Genomic DNA, 26,509 nt, shown 5'->3' with positions numbered 1-26,509 from the left:
AAACATACTCACCTAGTGCTAGCAGTCTTCTTGTGAGCTCTACCGCCCTATGGATGTCTCCAAGCTGAAAAACAGTGTAACTAAGATAGTCTAGAACATCCACTTTAGATATAGTGGACTTTTCCCCTTCATCCAGCAGCTTTAGAGCTTCCTGCATCCATAGAACAGTATGGTAATAGTCACCATCATTGTAGGCGATTTTCCCCATGCCAAAGCAATCATCCACGGATAAGGAAGAAACAAATTCAGTGCCTAAAATTTTTTAAAAATAAAAAAAAAAGGACAAAAATTATACAATTCTCTTCCTATCCCTATTGTTCTCTGCATTAGAGTCATTTTTCGGTGCATATTGTCTTTAAGCATTTTTCCTGGAATATAACTTTACAAGGGCTGTCTCACTTCAGCAAACAGTATTTATAATGTACAGAAAGTTAATACAAGGCACTTACTAATGTTTGGTTATTATCCATTTTGCCTACTTTGCCGGCTTACTTCAATTTTCTAACACATTATACACTTTATTTCCATGGTTACGACCACCCTGCAATCCAGCAGCGGTGGCCGCGCTTGCACATTATAGGAAGAAAAAAAAAAAAAAAGCCTATGTGCACTCCCATTGTTCCAGCCACCAGAGAGGCCAACACTTTTTCCTATAGTGTGCAAGCACGACCACCACTGCTGGATTACAAGGTGGTCATAACCATGGAAACGAGCAGTGTATAATGTGATGGAAAAATGAATCCAGCCAGCAAAGGAAGCAATATGGCCAATCACAATACATTAGTAAGTGCCTTGTATTAACTTTCTCTACATAATAAATGACAACCCCTTTAACATCCTATGCTTGTGATCTGCAGGGTATAAGCTCTGGGACCTCCATCAGTAACAGGAGGCTGAGGTTTTTTCACATTCATACCATCTGAATAAATACTTTACTTATCTTATTCTCATTATGAGCTACAGTACACAGGGTAGATTTATCAAAACTAGTGTAAAGGAAAACTGGCTTAGTTGCAAATCTCAACCAAGATTCCACCTTTTATTTTTCAGAGCTTATTTGGAAAATGAAAGGTGCAATCTGATTGGTTGCTATGGGCAACTAAGCCAGTTCTACTTTACACCATGTTCGAAAAATCTCCCCCACTGTGTTTTCCATTCCATTCACTCCTACAGCTAAAATGAGAATACTATCAATTATCACACAGCAGTGCATTTTGGGAACCCTCCCGGTAGATCATATAACTTTCAAAAAGGGATGTGCGCAGATGGTGAAGTACCACCACAAAAGATATAAATGTACAATTTATTATACTCACAAACACGAATGTTTTAAAATGCCTTAAAACATATCCTTGTGTTCAGACCCTACCTGCGTTTCGCTTGACTCTTCGTCTGGGGCGAACAAACTACTGAGTTCTGGGCTGTCTAATAAATCAATGGGACTCCGCCCTCTCTCTCTCTCAACAGGTTAACATCGTTAAAATTCACTTAAAAATAGTCACATGTTCATTATAAACTAAAATGGTCTAGCTCGACTCAGACATATAATACCTTTACATTGTCACATAAGATTGCATACCAGCAGTACTCAATTGGAACCCCTACAGGTATATCAAAAGCTTTTTTATAAGTGGGCAATTTTCAATCACACCCTTCAACCACCACATATTCACTATTGTTGGGACCCGGTCACATGGTCCCTACCACCAATAAGAAGTCTTTTTGCATAACTGACTCCGGAGATGGAAAGGAGTTGAAAGTCCTACCCCATATAGCGCAACCAACTGTAAGTGCTATACTAGGCATGGCTTTAGATCAAATTCAACATTTAAGCCGCCTGGCTGCAAAGTCCCCAACTTATAAATCCACTCAACCTCACGCTTGTTGATTTTAGCAATCTGGTCAACACCCCGCCAGTGTGGTTTAACCAGTTCTATGCCCATGAACTTCAAACCCTTTGGATTTTTTGGGTGCGTCTTTTTAAAATGTAATGAAACACTATGGGTTTCGATGCCCTTTTTTGTATTTCGTATGTGTTCCTGAATTCTTATTTTTAGTTTGCGGGTGGTACGCCCGACATACTGCAACCCGCACGGGCATTCTAACAGATAGATAACACCTTTTTCACAGGTAATTTCACCATTGATCTTATGGCGATTGCCTTTCACTGTGGATTCAAATATCTGTGCGCGTCACTACCTATCTGATGTGGCCCTGTTTTTACATGGCAGGCTGTCAGAAGTTTTTACATGGACCAAGTGTCAGAAGTTTTCTGTGAAAGTAGAGAGGAGGGAGTGGCTATTCAGAAAGAGAAAATTTTTCCACACCAAGCTATAAAAAGGGATACAAATAAACAAAATGGAGGAGGGGCAGCCCAGAGAATTGGGCAAAGCAATCCCCCAAAAAAGAAATAGAGGAAGAAGAGGGAATGGGAAGCAAAAATCCGGTATCCAAAAAGAGCAAGGGAAAGTAATGGGGATATTCAATCTGAGCCCATATACCCTGACCGAACCTGAAAAAAGAGTGCTGGGAAAGGGGTTAAATTTTGCACCGACTGCTATGCCTAATAAATTTGAGATGTTTCTAGATATACACAAATATATCAGAAAACTCAATATTGCGAAATATTGTATTAGTACACAAAACGCACCTCTAAAAAATAAAGTAGTAGATACGACTGAAGTCCCCTTACCAAATAGTAGAGTAGTGGAAAAATAAGTAATCCATACAAAATTAAAGGAAAAATCCTCTTTTTTTCCAAAAAATTAAGGAGAATGGATGTGTGGAGGCCTTCAAGACAGGCTTAAAGAGGACCTTTCACCAATTATTACACTATGAACTAACTATACAGACATGTAGAGCGGCGCCCGGGGATCTCACTGCACTTACTATTATCCCTGGGCGCCGCTCCGTTCTCCTGCTATGTCCTCCGGTATCTTCGGTCACTAAGTTATGGTAGGCGGAGTCTGCCCTTGTTCTTCTGTAGCGCTGGCCAATCGCATTGCAGAGCTCACAGCCTGGGAGAAAATAACCTCCCAGGCTGTGAGCTCTGCGCTGCAATTGGCCAGCGCTAGAGCAGAACAAGGGCAGACTCTGCCTACCATAACTTAGTGACTGAAATCTCCGCCTACTATAACTTAATGAGCGGAGATACCGGAGGGCATAGCGGGAGAACGGAGCGGCGCCCAGGGATAATAGTAAGTGCAGTGAGATCCCCGGGCGCCGCTCTACATGTCTGTATAGTTAGTTCATAGTGTAATAATCAGTGAAAGGTCCTCTTTAATAAAAGAACTGGAAAATATGGAAATAAAACCGCGGTACTTTAATCTAACTAAAAAGGAAAGAACAGCCTTAAAGAACCTAGAAAAAAATTCCAGTATAGTAATAAAACCGGCTGATAAACGGGGAGGAGTGGTAGTTATGGATTTGTCCAAGTATGAACAGGAACTTGAGAGGTTAATATCAGATAAGGCTACTTTCACACCTGCGTTAGGTGCGGATCCGTCTGGTATCTGCACAGACGGATCCGCACCTATAATGCAAACGCTTAGATCCGTTCAGATCATTTTTTTTTTTTTTTCATGATAATGCAAACGGATCCGTTTTGACTTTACATTGAAAGTCAATGGGAGACGGATCCGTTTGAAGATTGAGCCATATTGTGTCAACTTCAAACGGATCCGTCCCCATTGACTTACATTGTAAGTCTGGACGGATCCGTTTGCCTCCGCACGGCCAGGCGGACACCCGAACGCTGCAAGCAGCGTTCAGGTGTCCGCTTGCGGAGCGGAGGACAAACGGAGCCAGACTGATGCATTCTGAGCGGATCCGCCTCCACTCAGAATGCATTAGGACTGGACGGATCCGTTCGGGGCCGCTTGTGAGAGCCTTCAAACGGAGCTCACAAGCGGAACCCCAAACGCTAGTGTGAAAGTAGCCTAAGACGACCTATGTGCCCCTGCAAGGAAATCCCACATCCAAATATCAGAGCAAGCTAAATGCACTCCTGAAGTCGGCTTTGAGCAAAATATCTTGAATAAAAGAGAGTTAGATTATCTCATGATTAAATCCCCAGTAATCCCAGTCATATATCAACTTCCAAAAATCCACAAAGATTTGACCAATCCCCCGGGGAGACCCATTATTTCTGGGACTGATTCACTGAGCAGCAGGTTGTCAGAATATGCCGACTTCTTTCTACAGAAGTATGTGGTTAGTGCGCCCTCACATCTTCGGGATACGGGGAGCGTTATTGATGTGATCAAGAATTTTGGTAGTATTAAAGACAACAACAAATTTTGGCTGGCGACTGTGGACGTGACATCGCTGTATACCAGCATTCCGTCCACCGTCGGACTGAGAGCGGTCAAAGCTGCATTGGCTAAGGGAGCATTCACACGACTGTGTTGGTTTTGCGGTCCGTAAATCACGGATCCGTGTGTTCCGTATGTCTTCAGTTATCTTTCCTTTTCCGTTCCGCAAGTCCGTATAATACGGACGTGGTGCTTCCGTGTGTCATCCGTTTTTCACAGTCCGCAAAAAACTGAAATGGGGTTTCCTAGAATGTTATCAGTCCAGGGGTCCGTTAAAAACGGATGACACACGGATGCATTTCCGTGTGCTATCCGTTTTTCACGGACCTAATGACTTTCTATGGGGCCACGGACCGCGATTTGCGGCCAAGTATAGGACATGTTCTAAAAAAAAAAAGGAACGGACACACGGAATGGACACGGAACGGACAGCACACGGATGAGAATAAAAAGGCATACCGCAATTTTCACGGACCCATAGAAATGAATGGGTCCGTGCATTGTCCGTCAAAATTGCGGAACGGACACGGAAGAAAAACACGTTCGTGTGAATGCTCCCTAAGGATGAGTTTATGCCAGAACAACAGGGTCAATTCATCCTAGATAGTGTGGAGTTTTGCTTGAAACACACCTTTTTTTGGTTTAAGGGACAGCACTATTTACAGCAGACCGGGACGGCGATGGGGGGCGAAATTCGCCCCCCAGTTACGCTAATATTTTTATGAATCTATGGGAGGAAGAATTTATACAACCTATTTTGTCAAAGTGCATTTCAGGTGGCACATTAGTTGTCTGGAGAAGATACATAGATGACTGCCTGTTGTTCTGGGAGGGAGAAAAACAGGGATTGGAAGCCTTCATAGAATCATTAAACATAAACAACTGGAACATTCAATTTACAGGCACCATCAGCAATATCTCCATTGACTTCCTAGACCTAACTATTTATGTTGAACAGGATCAACTAAAAACAAAAAACTTTTTTTTTTAAACTGACGTCAATGGATATATTGATACTTCTAGCTGCCACCATGCCCCTTGGATTAAAAATATACCTAAGGGGCAGCTTACTAGAATCAGCCGGAATTGCACGGAGGAAGCTGTGTATGAAGAACAGAGCCGAATTTTTCAAAACAGCTTTGTAGAGAAGGGGTACTATATTGAAGATCTAAATGAGAGTAAGAAACAGGTGGATTATGATAGGAGGTCAGTGAAGAAAGAAAGAAGAGCTTTGAGGAAAGAGAAGGATTTTCACTTCACGTTTCTAACCCAGTAAAATATAGGAGCTGGGGTAATTAAAAATGCTATCCGCAAGAATTGGTCGATTCTAAAAAATGATCCCGTATTGGGGAGCATTATACCCAAAAAAACTGATATCATTTATAAGAGAGCCCCCAATATGCGCAACCATCTGCTGCATAGTGCTATACAGGAGAAAAATGAGCAGAAACACAAGCCACAATTCATATGGTGCGGCTTTTGCCTGCTATGTAAAAACAGGGCCACATCAGATAGGTAGTGACGAGCACAGATATTTGAATCCACAGTGAAAGGCAAATCGCCATAAGATCAATGGTGAAATTACCTGTGAAAAAGAAGGTGTTATCTATCTGTTAGAATGCCCGTGCGGGTTGCAGTATGTCGGGCGTACCACCCGCAAACTAAAAATAAGAATTCAGGAACACATACGAACTATAAAAAAGGGCATCGAAACCCATAGTGTTTCATTACATTTTAAAAAGACGCACCAAAAAAATCCAAAGGGTTTGAAGTTCATGGGCATAGAACTGGTTAAACCACACTGGCGGGGTGTTGACCAGATTGCTAAAATCAACAAGCATGAGGTTGAGTGGATTTATAAGTTGGGGACTTTGCAGCCAGGCGGCTTAAATGTTGAATTTGATCTAAAGCCATGCCTAGTATAGCACTTACAGTTGGTTGCGCTATATGGGGTAGGACTTTCAACTCCTTTCCATCTCCGGAGTCAGTTATGCAAAAAGACTCCTTATTGGTGGTAGGGACCATGTGACCGGGTCCCAACAATAGTGAATATGTGGTGGTTGAAGGGTGTGATTGAAAATTGCCCACTTATAAAAAAGCTTTTGATATACCTGTAGGGGTTCCAATTGAGTACTGCTGGTATGCAATCTTATGTGACAATGTAAAGGTATTATATGTCTGAGTCGAGCTAGACAATTTTAGTTTATAATGAACATGTGACTATTTTTAAGTGAATTTTAACGATGTTAACCTGTTGAGAGAGAGAGAGGGCGGAGTCCCATTGATTTATTAGACAGCCCAGAACTCAGTAGTTTGTTCGCCCCAGACGAAGAGTCAAGCGAAACGCAGGTAGGGTCTGAACACAAGGATATGTTTTAAGGCATTTTAAAACATTCGTGTTTGTGAGTATAATAAATTGTACATTTATATCTTTTGTGGTGGTACTTCACTATCTGCGCACATCCCTTTTTGAAGGTTATACGATTTACCGGGAGGGTGAGAGAGACTGAGGATTCGTATATACTACATTTAGGAAGTGCGGAAAAATCCTGCTACGAAAGTCTATCCCTCTATGGAGATTGAAACAGCGCAGTCCCTCATATAAAACGCATTACTGTGTGAACTTGCCCATATCACTTCAGGACCTGCAGCGCATAGAAGACAGGCAACGTATTTTGAGACTTTTTCTTCCATTAGAACAAAGTTGTTCTGTCTGAATGAATAGTGTCGTTTAACTGCTGTTTCCAACTGCAACAACTTGAAAGAAATTATGCATAGAAATCCAAAGAGCAGCTACCAGGTGCTGACTGGCATAGGCACTGATTGGAATACCATGGGCACTGAATGGTAATTTATTTGTACAATAACGTAAACAGCACCTATCAGCCAGATCAACCCTATTAAATTAGCAATACTGTCTGGTCGGGTTGATCTTGCTGATCGGGTTGTGATGTTCCCGAGAAGAAAAAAAAAATATTAGTTATGCAAATGAGGCCTTCAGTGCACCAAAGGGCAAAGCCAGCAGTGGAGAAGCTCAGGTGCACAGAAGATCTAGGCCTCATCCCTTGGTGCACAAAACCATAATTTGCATAAAGAAGAACGGACTATTATAATTGGTGACACCAATACCAATTATCACAAGACAACTATCATTGTAATCAGCAGGGACAACCCTACCAGGGAGTGTACCTGGTTCAAAAGAGTTGAACCTGTTGAAAGGCACTCAACTTTTTCCAACATAAAAAAAAAAAAAAAAGTTACAAAACACAGGTATGAGTGCCACCATGATAAAAGAGGTGGGCTACTGTCTAACAAAGATAGCACCAGCCCTGTATCTCACATGGATCCAGAGATCCCCCTATTCATTGGTCTGCTAGATTTATTTCAAACTGGTAGCTCTGGGTCGTGTCCTGTACCTAACAGTGGATACTGCTAGTGGCAGTTAAAGGATGGAAGTGAGCATGTGCGACCGCTCAGTGAGCTGGACAGAGAAATAAGGAAAATAATAGCAGGTGGTGCTATACAGATACATTTTATTGGATAACTCACTGGCTATACAAAATTTAAATTACATGCAATTACAAAAGGTACTGGTTTGAAAACTGTAGGATATTTTTCATGGGACAACCCCTTTAACAGTCCCAGGAACTTGCCACCATTATGCCAGTAGTACATGGTGGGATCGGCTACCTGAGCACTGCTTGCACTGTTTCTCGGGCCACTATATGGATGATTTATCCTTGTACTTGGTTGACTATTTACTATATCTGCTCCAGCTTTACAAGTTTACACACATTCTACTCTGCTATGTTGCGCTAAACAATGCAAGGTATTAATAACTGACGTTATTGATTCCGACGTGTAATCTGCATCGCAGTAGCATAAGGATAAAGAATCACTTCAGAGTGTGAAAAACTAAGCCATAGGGGGAATTCCATATTTTGGAAAGATTTAAACACTAATGTAAGTAACATTCAGAAAGTAAAGAGCTCATGTCATATGAGAACTAATTTGCAGCACAAACCTGGCAGTCTCCCCTTTGCTATGACATCTGGATCGAGCCTGTAGGTGTCTTGGAGACGCATTAATGCTTTGGCTGCTCCAGTCTCATCTTCTTCATCTGGAAAGAACTCCCTCTGTAATGTGAGGTTTGCAATAAAGCCTAAACCAAAAGAACATACATAATGATGAGTCACACATACTCATCCCCCTACTAAGCCACGTTCATTGTAAGAGACCCCAGGCAAGACATAAGCGGGAAAAGGGTCAGTTCTACAGACCGTAGCTTCTCACAAATCCACAACAACCTTAAAGACCATAGATACCTTCAGAGCCATTTTATTATTGATTTAGATGTATTTTGGGCAAAAAACATTTTTTGTAATTTTTTTTTTTTTTTTTACTTTTGAAACCTTCTACGTTTCACAGTACATAGCAGCTGCCAGAGAACTCATCTGACGACAATCTCCTGCCCCTCACAAATAGATAAGCTGATTTACGCACAAATCAAAGTTGAACTTGGATTTAAGCACCAATGAACTTTGCTGATATTCAGCAGAGGAGGTCAGAGGTGGACAGGAGATTGAGCGGTCAGATGGGCTCTGACAGGTTTATCACAGAACAGCCTTCTGGGCCAAAACACATCAATGATGAAAAAACTTGCTGCAGGTATCCACAGCCCTTAAATGGGTTGTCCATTCTGTTTATATTCCCAAGGATAGGCAGTCAACATCTGATCTGTGGAGATCCGACACCCTACACCCCCACCATTTGGCTGTTCTGAAGTAGTGGTTACGTCAATGTGAGCAGCACCACAGTAACCTGCTCTGTGCACTACACAATGGACAGAACTACTTACAGCTGATCACAAGGAGTCCGAGGTGTCCGATACATTATAGGATACATTATAGGAATAATGCAAGGATCCCTTGCATTAAAGGGATCATCCGGGAGCCACTAATTGTAAGGCTAGTTACAGGGAGGTGTACTAAAGCAACAAAAAAAATGTCTTCATATCAGCAAAAAGAAAATTTTACTGGAAGAAGGTTATAAGGATTGAAGATGTTTTGGATTCTTCCATGTACCCTACAGCATAGCATTTATAATAATCCTACATGAATAAGAGTGAACTGTTTTAATTAGTGAATCCCCTTCAGAAATGCTTTAAAGCAATGTAGATAGAGAAGGCAGAACGTCCATGTCTGATCATGTCGTGAACTTCACGGAGACTCCCGAGTGTTGAGAAGCTGACACTTGAACAGCACCTTTCATAGCTTGTGTCAAGTGATAAGTGACATGAAGCATCATCACTCATAATATACCTGAGAAAAGAAAATCTGTCAAGAGATTTCTATAGAGGCCGGTACTCCTGAGGTCTTAATCTACATTATTTATGGAAGAAAAACTTTTATCACCACCTTCTAGAACAGAATAAAAGCATACAAAAATGTGAAAATTGCTACCTAGAAAATCTGATGCCGGTCATTTTCTAAAGTGATTGGTTAGCCTATTAAAAGAATACTTTAAGATGGGAGTGAGGAATACTGTTGTTGGTTCACGTTCACATGAGAGTTTACACTTCCACTGCATTTTTATGGTGACATATAATAGAACGATAATTATAAACTGTGAGAAACTGAAGCCTCAGTCAACTGCCACCATCTTTTTCATTGCCTGCAAATGCTGAAACAACTTCTTGTGTATAAGTTCCACCTGCACGCTACAAGTGTTTGAATTCCACCGTAAATTATGCCTATAAAGGGTCCATTCACATGTCAGTATTTTTACCTTTCCAGATAAACATTCCTTTTTTTTTTTGCGGATCCGTTTTTCAGTACAACCTTCCTTTTTTTTTTTTACTGAAGTGCTTCCGAATCCTTTCTGCGTTTCCATTTTTTTGTGTTTTTTTTTTTCCCATCCATTTTCCTGTCAACGGATCTGCAAAATCGGATGACATTCGCATGGTTTTGTGCATGTCATCCGCATTTATGCGGATCCATTGACTTGAATGGACAGTGGACCCGAAAAACGGACAGAAAGTAGGACAAGCTTAATTTATTTTCAGGATCCGCATACTCGAAAATAGGAAAACGGAACGGATTCAGCGATTCGGACAGCACTATGATTGGTGTCCGCATTTTTTGCAGAGGCAATTGAAATTAATGGATCCGAAAAAACATTCCGATTTAAATCGGAACGGAAACGGAGTGTTATAACGGACGTGTGAATGGACCCTAAACATCTCTGTCCAATCCAGAAAAAAAGAGAAGCTTTAGCCTGCACAACTGTGTCGTTTGTAAAAGACATCAGCTCACATTACATCTGGATTAAATTAGTAAGTGCATTTAAAGCTGGATGCAATGTTCCAAGTTTAGAAAGCTGCCTCCAATATACTGGCGGCAATGTAGGATGTGAAGTTCAGGAATTATCCTTGTGGTGAAGGATGGCAGAGAAAGGAATATTCCAATCCATTTTCTCTAGGATATGATGTAACTATTGGCTGCGGAGAAAACATGATTTCAGGGTATGTGAAAGTAATTACTGTACTGTCTCATTGTGGACTCCAGCTCTTGTACATGCACTTCCAGCCAAGAAGACATGGAACATGCATTCTTGTCTAGCATATAACTCCCTGGAGAAATGTCCTTTAATACAGCAATAACAATATTCATCAGACACTGTATATTTTAACTTTTTAAAAAGAAGAAAAGACCAGATGACTAATACCTGAACTGAACAGAGAATCAGCTTGTGGATAGTACGTCAAAGGCATTCTTCCAGGATAGTGTGTCACTGAACACATGGAAAACTACATGTCAGTACTACTCACCTTTAGTTGAATCCTGAAGAACCAAGTTCTCAACTGAGAGCCAGTCTTTATTTAGTCTTTTCACCAGCTTGTATGCGTTGACAGGATGAGCAAGGTAACCCTCTGGGTCGGACGTAGATCTACTTGTGAGCTCTTCTATCTGAGAGGCCCAGCTGAAAAATGAGGATATTTTGGTCACTCAAGCTACCTCTTTACAAAAATACTTGGGAAGACTTTCTATGCTCCCTGCCAAATATCTCATGCCACTGCTACTACTTGAGATGTCTGACTTGAGCTCCAGCCACGAACAAGTGGAGAACAGTAGATGACCTCTAAAAATGCAGCATTTAGATATATAAAACAATGTAGAGCTTCATAGGACTGGGCAAAATTTTTTTGTTTGTCCAGTATGCATAAATTAACACATTAAGACACCTTTATCTAGTGTATATCCAAATACCTTTTGATTTTAGAAAGGCGTTCTTCTTCTTCACGAATGTACTCTTTTAGGGACTGTACTAAATCTCTTTCCTTGTATATTAGGTCTGTCATCTGACCTATAAAAGATAGCAAATAAAAGTGAAGCAGTGAATATTAAAGAGGACCTTTCACCGATTCTTACCCTATGAACTAACTATACAGATATGTAGAGCGGCGCCCGGGGATCTCACTGCACTTACTATTATCCCCGGGAGCCGCTCCGTTCTCCTGCCATGTCCTCCGGTATCTCCGCTCACTAAGTTATAGTAGGCGGAGATACCAGTCCCTAAGTTATGGTAGGCGGAGTCTGCCCTAGCGCTGGCCAATCGCAGCGCAGAGCTCACAGCCTGGGAGGTTATTTTCTCCCAGGCTGTGAGCTCTGCAATGCGATTGGCCAGCGCTAGGGCAGACTCCGCCTACCATAACTTCTTAGGGAACGGAGATACCGGAGGGCATAGCAGGAGAACGGAGCGGCGCCCGGGGATAATAGTAAGTGCAGTGATATCCCCGGGCGCCGCTCCACATGTCTGTATACTTAGTTCATAGAGTAAGAATCGGTGAAAGGTCCTCTTTAACTGTGTGCAGTTTCTAAATAAAATCTACAAAATTAATTGATCCACTTCAATTTTAAAAGAGTTTTTCTGGGAGTTAAATATCAATGACATCATCAGGACAGGTCTTTTCTTTCTAAAGTGGCTGTGCTTGGTATGGCAATACAGTCCCATTAATTTGACGAACTGGGCTGTAATCTTAAAGGGAACCTGCCCACCTCCTGCATGTTGCCCTCCCTGATGGCAGTACAAAGTAGCAAAAGTTGCCATTGACATTGATGGTTCACTTAACATGTAAATGTGCTGTAGTTTGGGACTTTGATTGCCTTTAGAAGTCAGGGCCAGGTGTGATCATGTTTTCACAAACTGGCCCTGTCAAAGTGCAGAGGACATGGCAGTTGCAGACAGATCTGAGCCTCTAGGTGTAACGACAACGCCCCTGTTGCTCCTAGAGGCTCATTGGCATATATTAAAACATCATTTTTCTGAGCAATGCGGGCACATATGAACATGGGACCAACACAGATGCCTTCAGCTGCCAAGTGCACATGTAACAGGTCAGCCAGTTTCATAGGTACAAATCCACTGACAGATGCCTTTTAAGGTTTTCAAAGGAACCAGGAGGATGCAAATTAGCAGCTAAAATACAGTAGCATACCGAGTTCCAGTCCATATATGTATTATATGGAGGTCCATATATGTATTAACCCCTTGCCGACAAATGGCGTACATGTACGTGGAGGAGGTTATAGAGTGGGCTAAGGAGCTGAGCATGTTCCACACATTGCGGGTGCTGGCTTTGTTATACAGCTAACACCCACCCACATTGATTCGCACCAGATACAACTCTGATCCTGGTCACTAAATCCCTCAGATTATTAGAAAACGTGGCATCTGAGGGAGAGGGCCTACCAGGGCGTAATTGGAAGATGTCATAAGTACTGCAGATTGCAACACTGAAGTACTGCAGTCCATGATATAAACGATCATGGACTGCATGTTCAAATCCCCAAAAGGGAGCCAAAAATAAAAGTTAAAAATAAAAAAAAGGTAAAAATGTTTTTTACAACTATAAAAAAACAAATAACCAAAAATTAAAAACATAAAAGTACAGTATTTATCCTGCACAGTGAACACTATAATGGAAACTAACCCAAACTACCGTATTTTTCGCCCCATAAGACGCACTTTTTCCCCCCAAAAAAGTGGGGGGGAAATGCCCCTGCGTCCTATGGGGCGAATGCTGCCATTTTACATCGCAGTCTGCGATGTATCAGCTGGAGGGGGGAGAGAGAGGAGGGGCCGGTGTCATACAAATGCGGCGGGGCCGGTGCGGTCACTGTACTCCAGCCCCGCCACTCACTCTCACTTCCTTAATGCCTAAAACTTTTATAATAACACCTTTAATTGAAGTTCCGATCCCCAGCCCCATCTGTACTACTTACTAAATGTCCTGTAGCAGGCAGAGCAGGGCGGGCGGCCGGCCGTAACTCACTGATGTCACGTGCATTTGCATGCCACCGGCCCCTCCCACAGGTTTAGCGCCGGTATATTAGGGCATCTGTGGATGCCACTATTATGGGGTGAGGGATCTGTGGGTGGCACATATATAACAGTGCCATCCACAGATCCCCCTCCATAACAGTGCCATCCACAGATCACCCTCCCATAACAGTGCCATCCACAGATCCACCCCCCCCCCCCCCCCAATAACAGTGCCATCCTCAAAATCACCCCCTCCCCCCCAGAACAGTGCCATCCACAGATCCCCCCCCATTAGTTCAAAACCCACCAAAAGCACACCTTTTGGTTAAAAAAATAATAATAATTCTTATTTTCCTCCTCAAAAACCTAGGTGCGTCTTATGGGCCGGTGCGTCTTATAGGGTGAAAAATACGGTAAGTTTTATTGCCCCTCCCAAAAAAAGCAACATATAAATTTGATGTCAATGTAAATTGTAATGACCTGCACAATTAAGGTTCCACGTCAATTTTAGAGCACAGTCAACATAAAAAAAATAACGGCAGAATTTATGTTTACAGGTTTTACCCCACAAAGAATCGTATTTCCGTTTTCTCAATACATGATAAAAAAAATTAAAAAAATCATATGCCAGTGAAAATAGAATACTAAAAAAGTTATGACTCTTGGAAGGCGGGCATCAAAAAAATAGGATAAGCCCTATTTTTCACTGTCTTCACAGGGAGACAGACCTTATTGAAATCAATGGGCTGTTTTTAACTATATCCATCTAACAGCTGTTAAAAACATGTACAAAGGGCCTTTCATGGGTTAAAAAAAAAAAAAAAAAAAAAAACACCTCATCCTCTTGAACGTGTGGGGACATTTGCTCCTCACTGGATGCAGTTGCACTCCAAGCATGATTATTTCATCACAGAAGTATCACTCTTGGAGTGCAGGTCCTTTCCAACTGTATTCTGTGATAAGCAAGTGTCCCCACACGTTCAAGAGGATGAGGGGGCACTAATGGAGGTATTCATAATACTAGGGGGCACTAATGGAGGTATTAATAATAGTAGGGGGCACTAATGGGTGTATTAATGGGGGCACATTATGTAGACGGAAAATTGCAGGATCATTACCTCTCTCGCCCCCCACCCCCTGAAATTAGCGGCTATTTCCAGGTGAAGGAACACCTACCTATATATCGTATATAACATTACATGGCTGCCATTCTAGTAATAGGCCTGGACGAGAGGCTGCGCCAGAACAGCTTTTTTAGACTTCTCTGTTAATTTGATTACAAATTAGCCTCATATTGCAGGAATTTTTGGAATGTGTTATAACTTAATGAACTTTGGAACTATTGAGAAGAATGCAGTTTTAAGTGCTTTGTGCCAAGAAAATCCCTGGCCAAGAAGATGAAGCACATTGTGGTTTTACATAGCAAAAGCTGCAGCAAAGCTGCTTTGCGCTAGGATCTGCAGAACCTGCACGTGGTCACATGACCACTGCAGATCCTCAAGCCAGAGGGAAAGAACAAGGGGGGCAGAGAAGGAAAAGCGTAAGCTGAACCCAGTAAGTGTACGAGTCAGGGGTCTGGAATCTGAAATGTAAGCTCAGTATTTAGTGGTTTGAGGGTCAATTTAGTTGGGGGGGGGGTGAGTTTTGGGCAGGGCTGTGGAGTCGGTAGATAAATGCTCCGACTCAGACTCCTCAGTTTTTGGTACTTCCGACTCAGACTCCTCTGTATTTAATATGCAAATGTATTTTATACATTCCTTGAAGGAAAGAAAGGCAACATACACGTCATTACCACAGAACTACTGGCTAGGAAGCTGCTGCCTTCTCCTTTGTGTGCTGATCTTCAGCTGAAGATAGGGCAGTGGGAGGATCCAGGAAGGGGCATGTATTTTAAAACATGATTTCCCTAGTAGAATCCCAGAGTCAGGTTTAAAGTTTAAGCTAACAATCTGAGTTCACAAGTTTTTATAGCCTTAGCTAAATGACAGCAGTTTTTCAAATGGTTTACAGCTTCAGTCTTGAGCTATTGACTATCCATTCCCTTCACTTATACAAGTGTCTAGTCCTGCAAAAAACATAATTACTTAATCAGTTATCAGTGAGAGGCTAGGTTAACCATGGGCGTTGCGTTCCCTGTAACAGCGGAACGCAGGGATTTTTCGCAAAAGTGGGGGAAAAATAGCAGTGCGTCTTATGGGGCGAATGCTGCGACCGTCCAGTGAATAGGCTGAGAGGGAGGAGGGGCTGGGGGCCGGCATCTGTTTCTGTAATGGCAGCGGGGCCCGGTGCAGTCACTGTATTCTACTACACCGGGCCCCGCTCACTGTAGTATACGGTAATCATATCTAACTTATGGGTATTGTTAAAGTATTCCAATCATCTTAAATCTAGAGCTGTACTACTTACTACTAACTTCTTGGCAGTCAGGAGGCCGGGTGGGCGCTTGTAGAGTAGCTCACTACAACACGCGCCTGCTCCGCCCACTTTATGAATGAAGCAGGCACCGGGGGGCCCCGCTGCCATCACAGAAACAGATGCCAGCCCCCATTCACTACACAAGGACACTTATGGGGGGGGGAATCTGTGGATGACACATAAGATAAGATGCTGTATATGTGCCATCCACAGATGCCCCCATAACAGTGCCATCCACAGATGCCCCCATAACAGTGCCATCCACAGATGCCCCCATAACAGTGCCATCCACAGATGCCCCCATAACAGTGCCATCCACAGATGCCCCCATAACAGTGCCATCCACAGATGCCCCCATTACAGTGCCATCCACAGATGCCCCCATTACAGTGCCATCCACAGATGCCCCCATTAGTTCAAAACCCACCAAAAGCACACCTTTTGGTTCAATTTTTTTTTTCTTATTTTCCTCCTCAAAAACCTAGGTGCGTCTTATAGGGCAAAAAATACAGTAATTAATTATAACTTTTTGTGAATTGGGACATTTAAATTAGCTTTTTTTTTATTTTATTCCAACTTAAATCTAGTAGGAGTCGGAGTCAGTTCATTTTTTGCTGACTCCAACTCCAGGTACCCAAAATTGCCTCCGACTCCACAGCCCTGGTTTTGGAGTCTGTATTAGTTTAGTGAATCAGTCCTGGGTCTATATTTAAGTTGTATTTGGGGGTCTCTATATTTAGGTACTGTTCGGGGGTCTATATTTGTTTACAGTGGTCTGGCCTGTGAACTGTAATAGTTTAGGGATCTAGGACCTGTATTTGTTTAGAAGGGTTTGTATTTATCCTGGGGGGTTGGTCTGTGGTCTGAATTTACTGTATTTGAATTACTACAGACACTGGGAATTGTTGCAGAAGTGAGGAGCTAAAGGGTTCAACAGCAAAGTCTGCACTCATCAGTAGAAGTCATCATGACGGTTTGGGCCAGATGAAAAAAAGGAAAGGAAATGTCTACAATTGGAGGAGAGCCACTGGGGTTATAGGGGACCTGTCACCTCCCCTATAAATGTATGTTGCAGCAGATAATTTTCCAGATATATCTCTATCAAGCCTTGGATAATTCCACTTGTCAAAAGGATGTGTCCGTGCAGAGTCTGATGACTGGTCACTGTCAGTGGGTAGGGACATAGTGCATGACAATGCACGACAACGCCAGTCCCAAACCAGTGAAATGTAATAGTATATTTAGTACTATTACATGCTCTTCATCCTGGCTAAGAAAGGAGTATAGAGCAGATACCCCCTTCTATGACATCCATAAAGCTTTATGTGACATCAGTAGCATACACACACACACACACCTGTGCCACATTACCTCACTTTTTTTTTTTGCTTACGGCTTTATGTAGGATTCATAAATCTTATTTACATAAGTGGAAGGCGCAGCATGAACAGGTTACAAGTGCTTTGTAAGACTTGCCTGCGCTCAATTTATGGAGCCATGTCAAAGATCATATATTTTACATGTTGCTTAGTTGTCAGGAAAAGCAATCTAACAGAGATGTTATAATACCTGGTGCTGCCGACCTAGAACTGTTGGCTCCCCCAAAAATGTTTGTTACTTGTCCCACATAAACAACATGTGGTTATACAGACATCTGCACTAAGACAAAAGTACTATGCCACTATTACTGAGGAACAGAGAGCCACCGCAAATACGTGCAGCACAGGGTCTGGCATAACCATGTATTAAAAGGTTGTCCATTTGTTTGTGTATCAAGGATCATCTAGACACTGCCTCCCCAAGCATTCCGTAGAGTGAAGAAAGAGTGGCACACATTTTTCAAGACACCACACCAGACTTCCCACCCAACCTGTTATATTAGCAACAGACTCCCTTATCCTGCAGACAGAACCCAAGGCAGATTTCCATACCCTTTCATACAGATACCAGGGCAGCTTTCGATACCCTTTTATACAGATAGCGATTCCCATACCCTTTTATACAAACCACTGGGTAGATATATATATGTATTTTTAAGACCACTTGAAAAATGGCAAAAAAAATCATCATATTTAGCATGGATGGATCTTAACAAGGTTCCAAGTAGAGCTTCAACATGCAACAAGAAAAAATGGGAGTGAGACAAAACATTTTTTGAGCATTCAATTTAATGAAAACAACGAATAAACTGAAACAAGCTGTTTTTCAGCTGATCAAAAGTTTAGGACCACATGCCTTTATAAGGCCAAATCTGTGCAAAGATGTGGATTCATAGTCATTTTCTGTCAGGTAGTCACACGTTGTGATGGCAAAGGCAAAAAAACTCTCCCTTTTTGAACGTGGTCAGGTTGTTGAACTGCATAAGCAGGGTCTCTCACAGCGCGCCATCGCTGCTGAGGTGGGACGCAGTAAGACAGTCATTTGGAATTTCTTAAATGATCCTGAGGGTTATGGAACAAAAAAGTCAAGTGGAAGACCCAAAAAAATTTCATCAGCACTGATCCGGAGGATCCAATTGGCTGTCCGTCAAGACACTGGACGATCCTCGACCCAAATTAAGGCCCTTACTGGTGCTGACTGCAGCCCCATAACCATCAGACGGCATCTGAGACTGAAGGGCTTCAAAAACAAAAACCGTCTGCAAAGACCTCGTCTCCTTGAACGCCACAGAACTGCTCGTTTGGACTTTGCAAGAGAGCACCAAACATGGGACATTCAAAAGGTGGAAGAAAGTTTTATTCTCTGATGAGAATTTTTTTTAACCTTGATGGTCCTGATGGTTTCCAACATTACTGGCATGACACGCAGATCCCACCTGAGATGTTTTCTACGCGCCACAGTGGAGGGGGCGCCATAATGGTCTGGGGTGCTTTTTCCTCCAGTGGAACAATGGAGCTTCAGGAAGTGCAGGGGCATCAAACGGCCACTGGCTATGTCCAGATGTTGCAGAGAGCTTTCCTCATGACTGAGGGCCCTCGTCTGTGTGGTAACGACTGGGATTTTCAACAGGACAACGCTACAGTACACAATGCCCGCAGGACAAGGGACTTCTTCCAGGAGAATAACATCACTCTTTTGGCCAATCCTGCGTGTTCCCCTGATCTAAATCCAATTGAAAACCTTTGGGGATGGATGGCAAGGGAATTTTACAAAAATGGACAACAGTTCCAGACAGTAGATGGCCTTCGTGCGGCCGTCTTCACCACTTGGAGAAATGTTCCCACTCACTTCATGGAAACGCTTGCATCAAGCATGCCGAAACGAATTTTGGAAGTGATAAACAATAACGGCGGAGCTACTCATTACTGAGTTCATGTTTGGATGTTGGATTTCTGTTTTAGGGTGGGTGACGTTCCAGGCCGGGTTTTGCCAGGCATAAAACCAGCCAGCACTGCCAGGTGGAGAGGATTACCTCCGTCTGACAGTGGAGCTCAGGAGGTCTGTGTGCTGGGATCTGAGGCCTGTGCTGGGCTGGTGAGCGGAGACCCATGTGTCAGGGGAACAGGCCGCCTAAAGCCTGTATTTGAACTTTCTGAGGCAGAACTGCCACCAAGGTGACTTTCGTTATATTAACTTGCCATTGGGTGTGAAGTAACACCAACACTGCAAAAGTGATGTTTTGTTTTTGGCATCATGTGTGAATAAAACACACACACACACACACACACACACACAGCGTCTCACGAAAGTGATCATACCCCTCACATTTTGTAAATATTTTATTACATCTTTTCATGGGTCAACAATAAAGATATGACACTTTGATGCAATGTAAAATAGTCAGTGTACATCTTGTATTACAGTGTAAATTTGGTGTGCCCTCAAAATAGCTCAACACAGCCATTAATGTCTAAACCGCTGGCAACAAGAGTGAGTACACCCCTAAGTGAAAATGGCCAAATTGTGCCTAAAGTGTCAGTATTTTGTGTGGCCACCATTATTTTCCAGCACTGCCTTAACTCTCTTGGGCATGGAGTTCACTAGAGCTTCACAGATTGCCACTGGAATCCTCTACCACTCCTCCATGACGACATCACAGAGCTGGTGGATGTTAGAGAACTTGCACCTTCCATTTAAGGATGCCCCACAGATGTTCAATAGGGTTTAGGTCTGGAGACATGCTTGGCCAGTCCACCACCTTTATCCTCAGTTTCTTTAGCAAGGCAGTGGTCTTCTTAGAGGTGTATTTGGGGTATTTATCATGTTGGACTACTGCCCGGCAGCCCAGTTTCTGAAGGGAGAGGATCATGCTCTGCTTCAGTATGTCACATTACATGTTGGCATTCATGGTTCCCTCAATGCACTGTACGTAGCTCCCCACAGCAAATAGGGCTGAGCTGCAAACACCTGGGTCCCGAGTGTCGTACCCACACCAATTAGATACTGATGACCTATCCAGAGGTTAGGTGATCAGTATTAGGCTACTTTCACACTTGCGTTCAGAGCGCATCCATCTGGTGTCTGCACAGACGGATCCGCTTCTATAATGCAAACGTTGGTATCCGTTCAGAACGGATCAGTCTGCATTATAGTTCAGAAAAAATTCTAAGTGTGAAAGTTAGTCACCATATTGTGTCAACTTCAAACAGATCCGTCCCCATTGACTTACATTGTAAGTCTGGACGGATCAGTTTGCCTCTGCACGGCCAGGCGGACACCCGAACGCTGCAAGCTGCGTTTGGATTTCCGCCTGTTGAGCGGAATGGAGGCCAAGCAGAGCCATCCTGATGCCTTCGGAGCGGATCCGCATCCACTCAGAATGCATTGGGGCTCTACGGATCCGTTCGGGGCCGCTTGTGAGAGCCTTCAAACTGAGCTCACAAGCGGAACGCCGAACGCTAGTGTGAAAGTAGCCTGACGCTGCGTTCAGACCTGAGCGTACGGGATAGAGCGCTCTGTATGCGCGTTTACAGACGCGGCTCCGGAACAAGCGAACGCCCATTGTCGCGCTTTCCCGTCAGTCTAAGTACGGGAACGCGCGACAAGACGCCCCAAAGAAGCTCCTGTACTTCTTGGGGCGTCGGGCGTTTTACAGCGCGATCGTACGCGCTGTGAAACGCTCAGGTGAGAACCATTCCCATAGGGAAACATTGGTTCTTGCCTGTTGAGTCTGAACCCAGCCTTAAACACTTGAAAATCCCTTTAATTCCATTGAGGGGGTCTGACTGTGTAGCAAAGTGCCAAGAGCAGACTATAAAAATATAAATAGAGTAACAATCTCTAATAAAGGACTAGTTCTTTATTACTTGACAAAAAAAAACACTTTCAGTTATAGACACCTACCTATTGATGTGAAAAATTCTGCATGAACCAGCCACTGATGAAATAAGTTGGTGAGGAGCATCAAGATGCCAAGGAGACTCTTCATCTTTATATATAAAAAGGAAGAAATTTAATCTAAAAGCAAACAGAAAATGGTGTCAGACAAACAGTTTGTTCATTAACCACTTAGCAACCAGTATGTGTTGGACCTTAGTGACCAAGTAATTTTTGTAGCATTCCAATAGCTATAACTTTTTTTTCCTGTTGATATAGTCATAAGAGGGATTTGTTTTTGCAGTTTTTAATGGTGACATTTTAGGGGACACATTACTAGGGATGAGCGAATCGACTTCGGATGTTCACATAAAACTTTGTTCTAATACTGTACGGAGCAGGAGCTTCGTACAGTATTAGGAAGTATTGGCTCCGATGAGCCAAAGTTATTGTACCTTGGAACCGAACCAGAGTCCGAGAAATATTTTTTACAGTACAAATTAATTTATGAAGTTATTACCCAAAGTCTCGCGAGACTTCGCGAAGCAATACCTTCGGCTCATCGGAGCCAATACATTCTAATACTGTACGGAGCTCATGCTCCGTACAGTATTAGAACAAAGTTTTATGCGAATCGCCGAATCGACTTCGAATGTTTCATCCGAAGTCGATTCGCTCATCCCTAGTAATGTGTCCCCCAAAATGCCACCATTAAAAACTGCAACTGCAAAAAACAAATGTATAAGGTTTTATGCTTCATTCTACAGAGCTGTGTTAGGGCTTGATGTTTGCGAGACAACTTATACTTTATAGGCAATCTTTAATATGCATAAGCAACTGCAATGTATTATTCTGCTATACTGACATCGACCAACAGGCTGCTAGGACACACTGTAGGCATCGCTGGGGCCTTCATTATGTTCCAGCCTGCCATGCACAGACATCGGCACCCCACGATCTTATTTATAGAATGCTGATGGGAGACAGAGGGAGTCCCGCTCCTTGTGTAACCACTTAAATGCCGTGGTCTGATTCAGGCCATTACAGCAGGAGCCCCCGCTTTCCTTGGCACAGGAGACCCATGCAGCACTTAGACCTGGCTGCCCCTTCGTGACCGCTGTAAAAAAGGCTTATTTGTGGTCACTAAGGGGTAATGATGATGAATAACACAACAAGGACACAACATTATCACAGTACAATACCACACCACACCTTCCATCCTTGCTTCACGTTCGGAAGCCTCATGCTATACTAGCATGTAAAGACTAACATAATGCAGACTTCCCTCCCAAAATCTGCCACTGAGAAAAAAAAAAATCGGACACCCTGCCATACACGATACAACAGGGCCTCATCAGTCAGAATGATGCTTTGGTCTGACCTTCTGTCATGGAAAGGGCAACATTTCAAAAATTTCCTAAATTGAACTTATGATTTGGATGTCAGTACAGCATTACTGATGTAAGGTCATCCATATCAGACACCTGGAAGCCACACTCATCAGCTGTCTGAATCCGTCCCGACATCTTCTCCCACTTTTCCTAGGGCTAGGCCATTGAAGTTAATGGGGCCGAGTTGCGATACCAAGCACAGGCGCTATACAATGTACGACGCTGTGCAAGTGCTGGTGCCTTCTCAAAAAGCTGACCGGCGGGGGTCCCAGGTGTCGGACCCCCACCGATCAGATACTGATGACCTATCCAGAGGGTACATAATCAGAAAAATAAATAACCACCCTCGGAAAACCCCTTTAAAAGCATACCCAAACTTTCAGACAAGTTTACAGAATAATCTGCCATGTGTACATACGTGAGTGATAGCACTATATCAGACCATTATATGACTTACAGCTGGTATTTTTACCAGTTTTCTCCTTTGTCGTATACTATTACTTCCATTAAAAGAACCTCGCCAGCCAAGCCCCATCATCAACTGGGTGGCACCTCACAGTATGAGAAGCACTGCTTTAGATGGTCAGAAGTTAGTTCTACCATGGAAATGGCTGTAGAGTTTAGAGGCCTGCAATGCCACTGACAGGTGAGATTTATTGCAACATTTTGTTCCTAGGGGCATGTTCTACATAAATATGGCATTTATGGACAATAAAACAGGTAAAGCATTAGAAGCATGTCAAAAGTAGATATGGAATATACTCTGAATAGGGCTGCGGTCACATTGTGAATGTAGTCCGTGTAACACACTACGTGTTTTATGAAAATACGAGTCTCTGCCCGACAGCCTTGGTTGTCACAGTAATTTCTATATTACCCCTTGTTTACCTCAAATATATCCATTAGTTCATTGAACCCGGTGAAGTTTAAGGGTACTTTCACACTGCCTTTTTGGCTTTCCATTTGTGAGATCCGTTCAGGGCTCTCACAAGCGGTCCAAAACGGATCAATTTTGCCCTAATGCATTCTAAATGGAAAAGGATCCGCTCAGAATGCATCAGTTCAGTCTCCATTCCGCTTTGGATGCGGACACCAAAACGCGGATCCGTCCTCCCTTGACTTTCAATGGTGTTCAAGACGGATCCGTCTTGGCTATGTTAAAGAGGACCTTTAACTAGAATAAAACATCTAAACTAACTATACAGAAATGAGCGGCGCCCAGGGATCTCCCTGCACTTACTATTATACCTGGGCGCCGCTCCGTTCTCCCGTTATAGCCTCCGGTATCTTCATAGTTAGGCTCCACCCAGGGGAACCTCCCGGCGTCTCATTCTCCCATGCTGTAGCGCTGGCCAATCGCAGCGCTCAGCTCATAGCCCGAGAGGCTTTTTTCTCTCTCAGGCTATGAGCTGAGCAGCGCGATTGGCCAGCGCTACAGCATGGGAGAATGAGACGTGGGCAGGTTCTCCTGGGTGGAGCCTAACTATGAAGATACCGGAGGCTATAAAACGGGAGAACGGAGCGGTGACCAGGTATAATAGTAAGTGCAGGGAGATCCCTGGGCGCCGCTCTCCATGTCTGTATAGTTAGTTTAGATGTTTTATTCCAGTGAAAGGTCCTCTTTAAAGATAATACAAACAGATCCGTTCTGAACGGATGCAGACGGTTGTATTTTCTGAACAGATCCGTCTGTGCAGATCCATGACGGATCCGCACCAAACGCGAGTGTGAAAGTAGCTTAAATCTTCAGGTAACATGTGGCATATCCACCCAATAAGTAATCCTTCTCACCACTTAGAGATGCATAAGCTGAGCATTTATTGGCCGTCATACAGTCATAGAAGAGCAATGCATCGTGGAATACTGGTTGCCTCCGGGAGACACACATTCTCTTTTCCATCAGACTTCACAATAACTTGTCAGGACAAATAAATTGTGAGCAGCAGATGAGTAAATGGGATTCTGGCCAGCAAAGCAGATAAATCTCTCTCAGAAAGAACCACCGTCACCAAGTAACACAGCAATGATCAGCACTTTAAAAGAGCAGGCCCAATTATTAACCCACATATAAATAGTTAGTGCCATAGAAGATAATACATTAGTAAATATACTTCAAGATTGGGACTGTTGTAGATGGGCTTAAATTCCTAACATCTCATTAGGAGAATATAGGGCATTCACCAGACAAGACCCAATATGACGTTTGAGCCATGATGAGTAAGTACTCCACCCAACATTTGTCAATGAGTTCATGGATCCAGCCAGAACACAACTACAGTATATTCAAAAGGCAATCTATATAATATTTTCTTCCATCCATCATGTTCTAAGAACCCCAGGGGCGTTCCTATAAAATTTTAGGGTTCTAGGAAGACTCCGTATTTCTTGAAATGCGTTTCGGGTCTGATTCACTACATTTTTTGAAAAATTTAATTTGGGTACAAATTATGTTTTTTTTCTGGACAGACTGAGACGAGAGAGAGCCTAGTATGCTAATCTGGGTTTCTGTGAAATATATATGCTTTAACTGGGGGAGGTACTCTTTCTCATAAATCAATCGACTAGTATGCATAGCATGTGTGTGGAATATTGGAGGCCAGGAAATGCTCCTCTGGGTTTCTGGGAAAGATATTCAAATTAGCTTTCCTAAGCCTAGTGTTTTTTTATAAGAATTTCCCCTGGTGGTAGCCTCAAACTGGTCAATCAATGCTTTATCATTAGTAGGGATGAGCGAACTTGTGTTTCAAGTTTGGCGTGCAAGGTTCGGGTTATCTAAGAATTCCGTTATGTGTGTCCGTGGTAATGGAATCCTTAACTTAATTCTTAGATAATTCGAACCCAAAACTTGCACGCCGAACTTGAAACAAGCTCGCTAATCCTTCATCTTTAGTCTTGAGCGAAGAGAGCTTAAGATCATCAATCCAAAGTTGACTCGTTCAAAATTTTGATTTTAATTCAATTCTGTCTCCATACAGCATTAAAAAGTATTGGCTCAGTGGAGCCAAACGTCGTTTCACCCAAAGTCCTGCCAGACTTCGGTGAATTAATTCGGTATTCATTTCTGCATCTTTAGAAACCATTTAAAATTAGGAATCCGAAGTCAGGTTTGGTTCCATATGGTACCTCGGTACCAAACCAGACTTCGGATTCCTAATTTTAAATGTTTTTAAACAAAGTCTCACATGACTTCGGCTGAAAACGAAGTTTGACTCCACAGAGGCAATACATTTTAATGCTGTATGGAGAAGTTTTTTGAATGAAATAGACTTCGGATTGATGATCCGAAGTAGATTCGCTCAAGACTATTTATCATAAGTTTTTCTTTTTTGTTTTGTTTTTAATTTAATCTATTCCTGTGCTTGTGTTCCCACACAATGCTTCTCTGGAGAAGAGGCATGCAAGCCAGTCTCCTTTCCAAAAAGAAAGCAAAACAGAAGGTCTCATACCAGGAACTCAGCTCTTTCTGGGTAACTACCCTTTAACAGAGCTTGCTTGGCTGCCCGAGAGGCCTTGGTTCGGTACAATCGATTAGTTCATCTTTGCTCAGTAGGACATCAACCATTCAATTCTGAAATAAATCTGCCTCATATGAACACTCCAGAACCAGTGAGTTTTATATACTTTTCTAATAATCCAGAATATATCTGATAATTTGGCATTTCCCAGATCCCATTGATACAGCTCAATCAGCACATCATACACTTGTGGTTCATGGTTTGTCTATGAAACTTGTCAGTTTTGGACACTACCACAAGTTAAACCGCCTATAGGTCAGCATGAACCATTTTAAAACTACAGCACCCAACAACG

At 42.8% G+C, this 26,509-nt stretch overlaps 1 protein-coding gene across 5 annotated transcripts in view; it reads right to left on the bottom strand.

Moving 5' to 3' along the window:
- P4HA2 (prolyl 4-hydroxylase subunit alpha 2) overlaps positions 1 to 26,509 on the bottom strand; it is a 179,044-nt gene that overhangs the window by 130,094 nt on the left and 22,441 nt on the right. For all 5 annotated transcript variants that reach the window (XM_040405214.1, XM_040405245.1, XM_040405236.1 and 2 more), the window contains 5 exons: positions 21,336 to 21,449; positions 11,582 to 11,678; positions 11,143 to 11,294; positions 8,338 to 8,475; positions 13 to 252 (listed from right to left, as the gene is read on the bottom strand). In XM_040405214.1, the coding sequence (XP_040261148.1) occupies positions 13 to 252; positions 8,338 to 8,475; positions 11,143 to 11,294; positions 11,582 to 11,678; positions 21,336 to 21,420 (712 nt within the window). In that variant the 5' untranslated portion in view covers positions 21,421 to 21,449. The remainder of the gene's footprint in view (positions 1 to 12; positions 253 to 8,337; positions 8,476 to 11,142; positions 11,295 to 11,581; positions 11,679 to 21,335; positions 21,450 to 26,509) is intronic.

Source organism: Bufo bufo, chromosome 1, assembly GCF_905171765.1.
Source record: "Bufo bufo chromosome 1, aBufBuf1.1, whole genome shotgun sequence".
NCBI lineage: Eukaryota > Metazoa > Chordata > Amphibia > Anura > Bufonidae > Bufo > Bufo bufo.
This window is presented reverse-complemented; position numbering and strand designations above follow the sequence as displayed.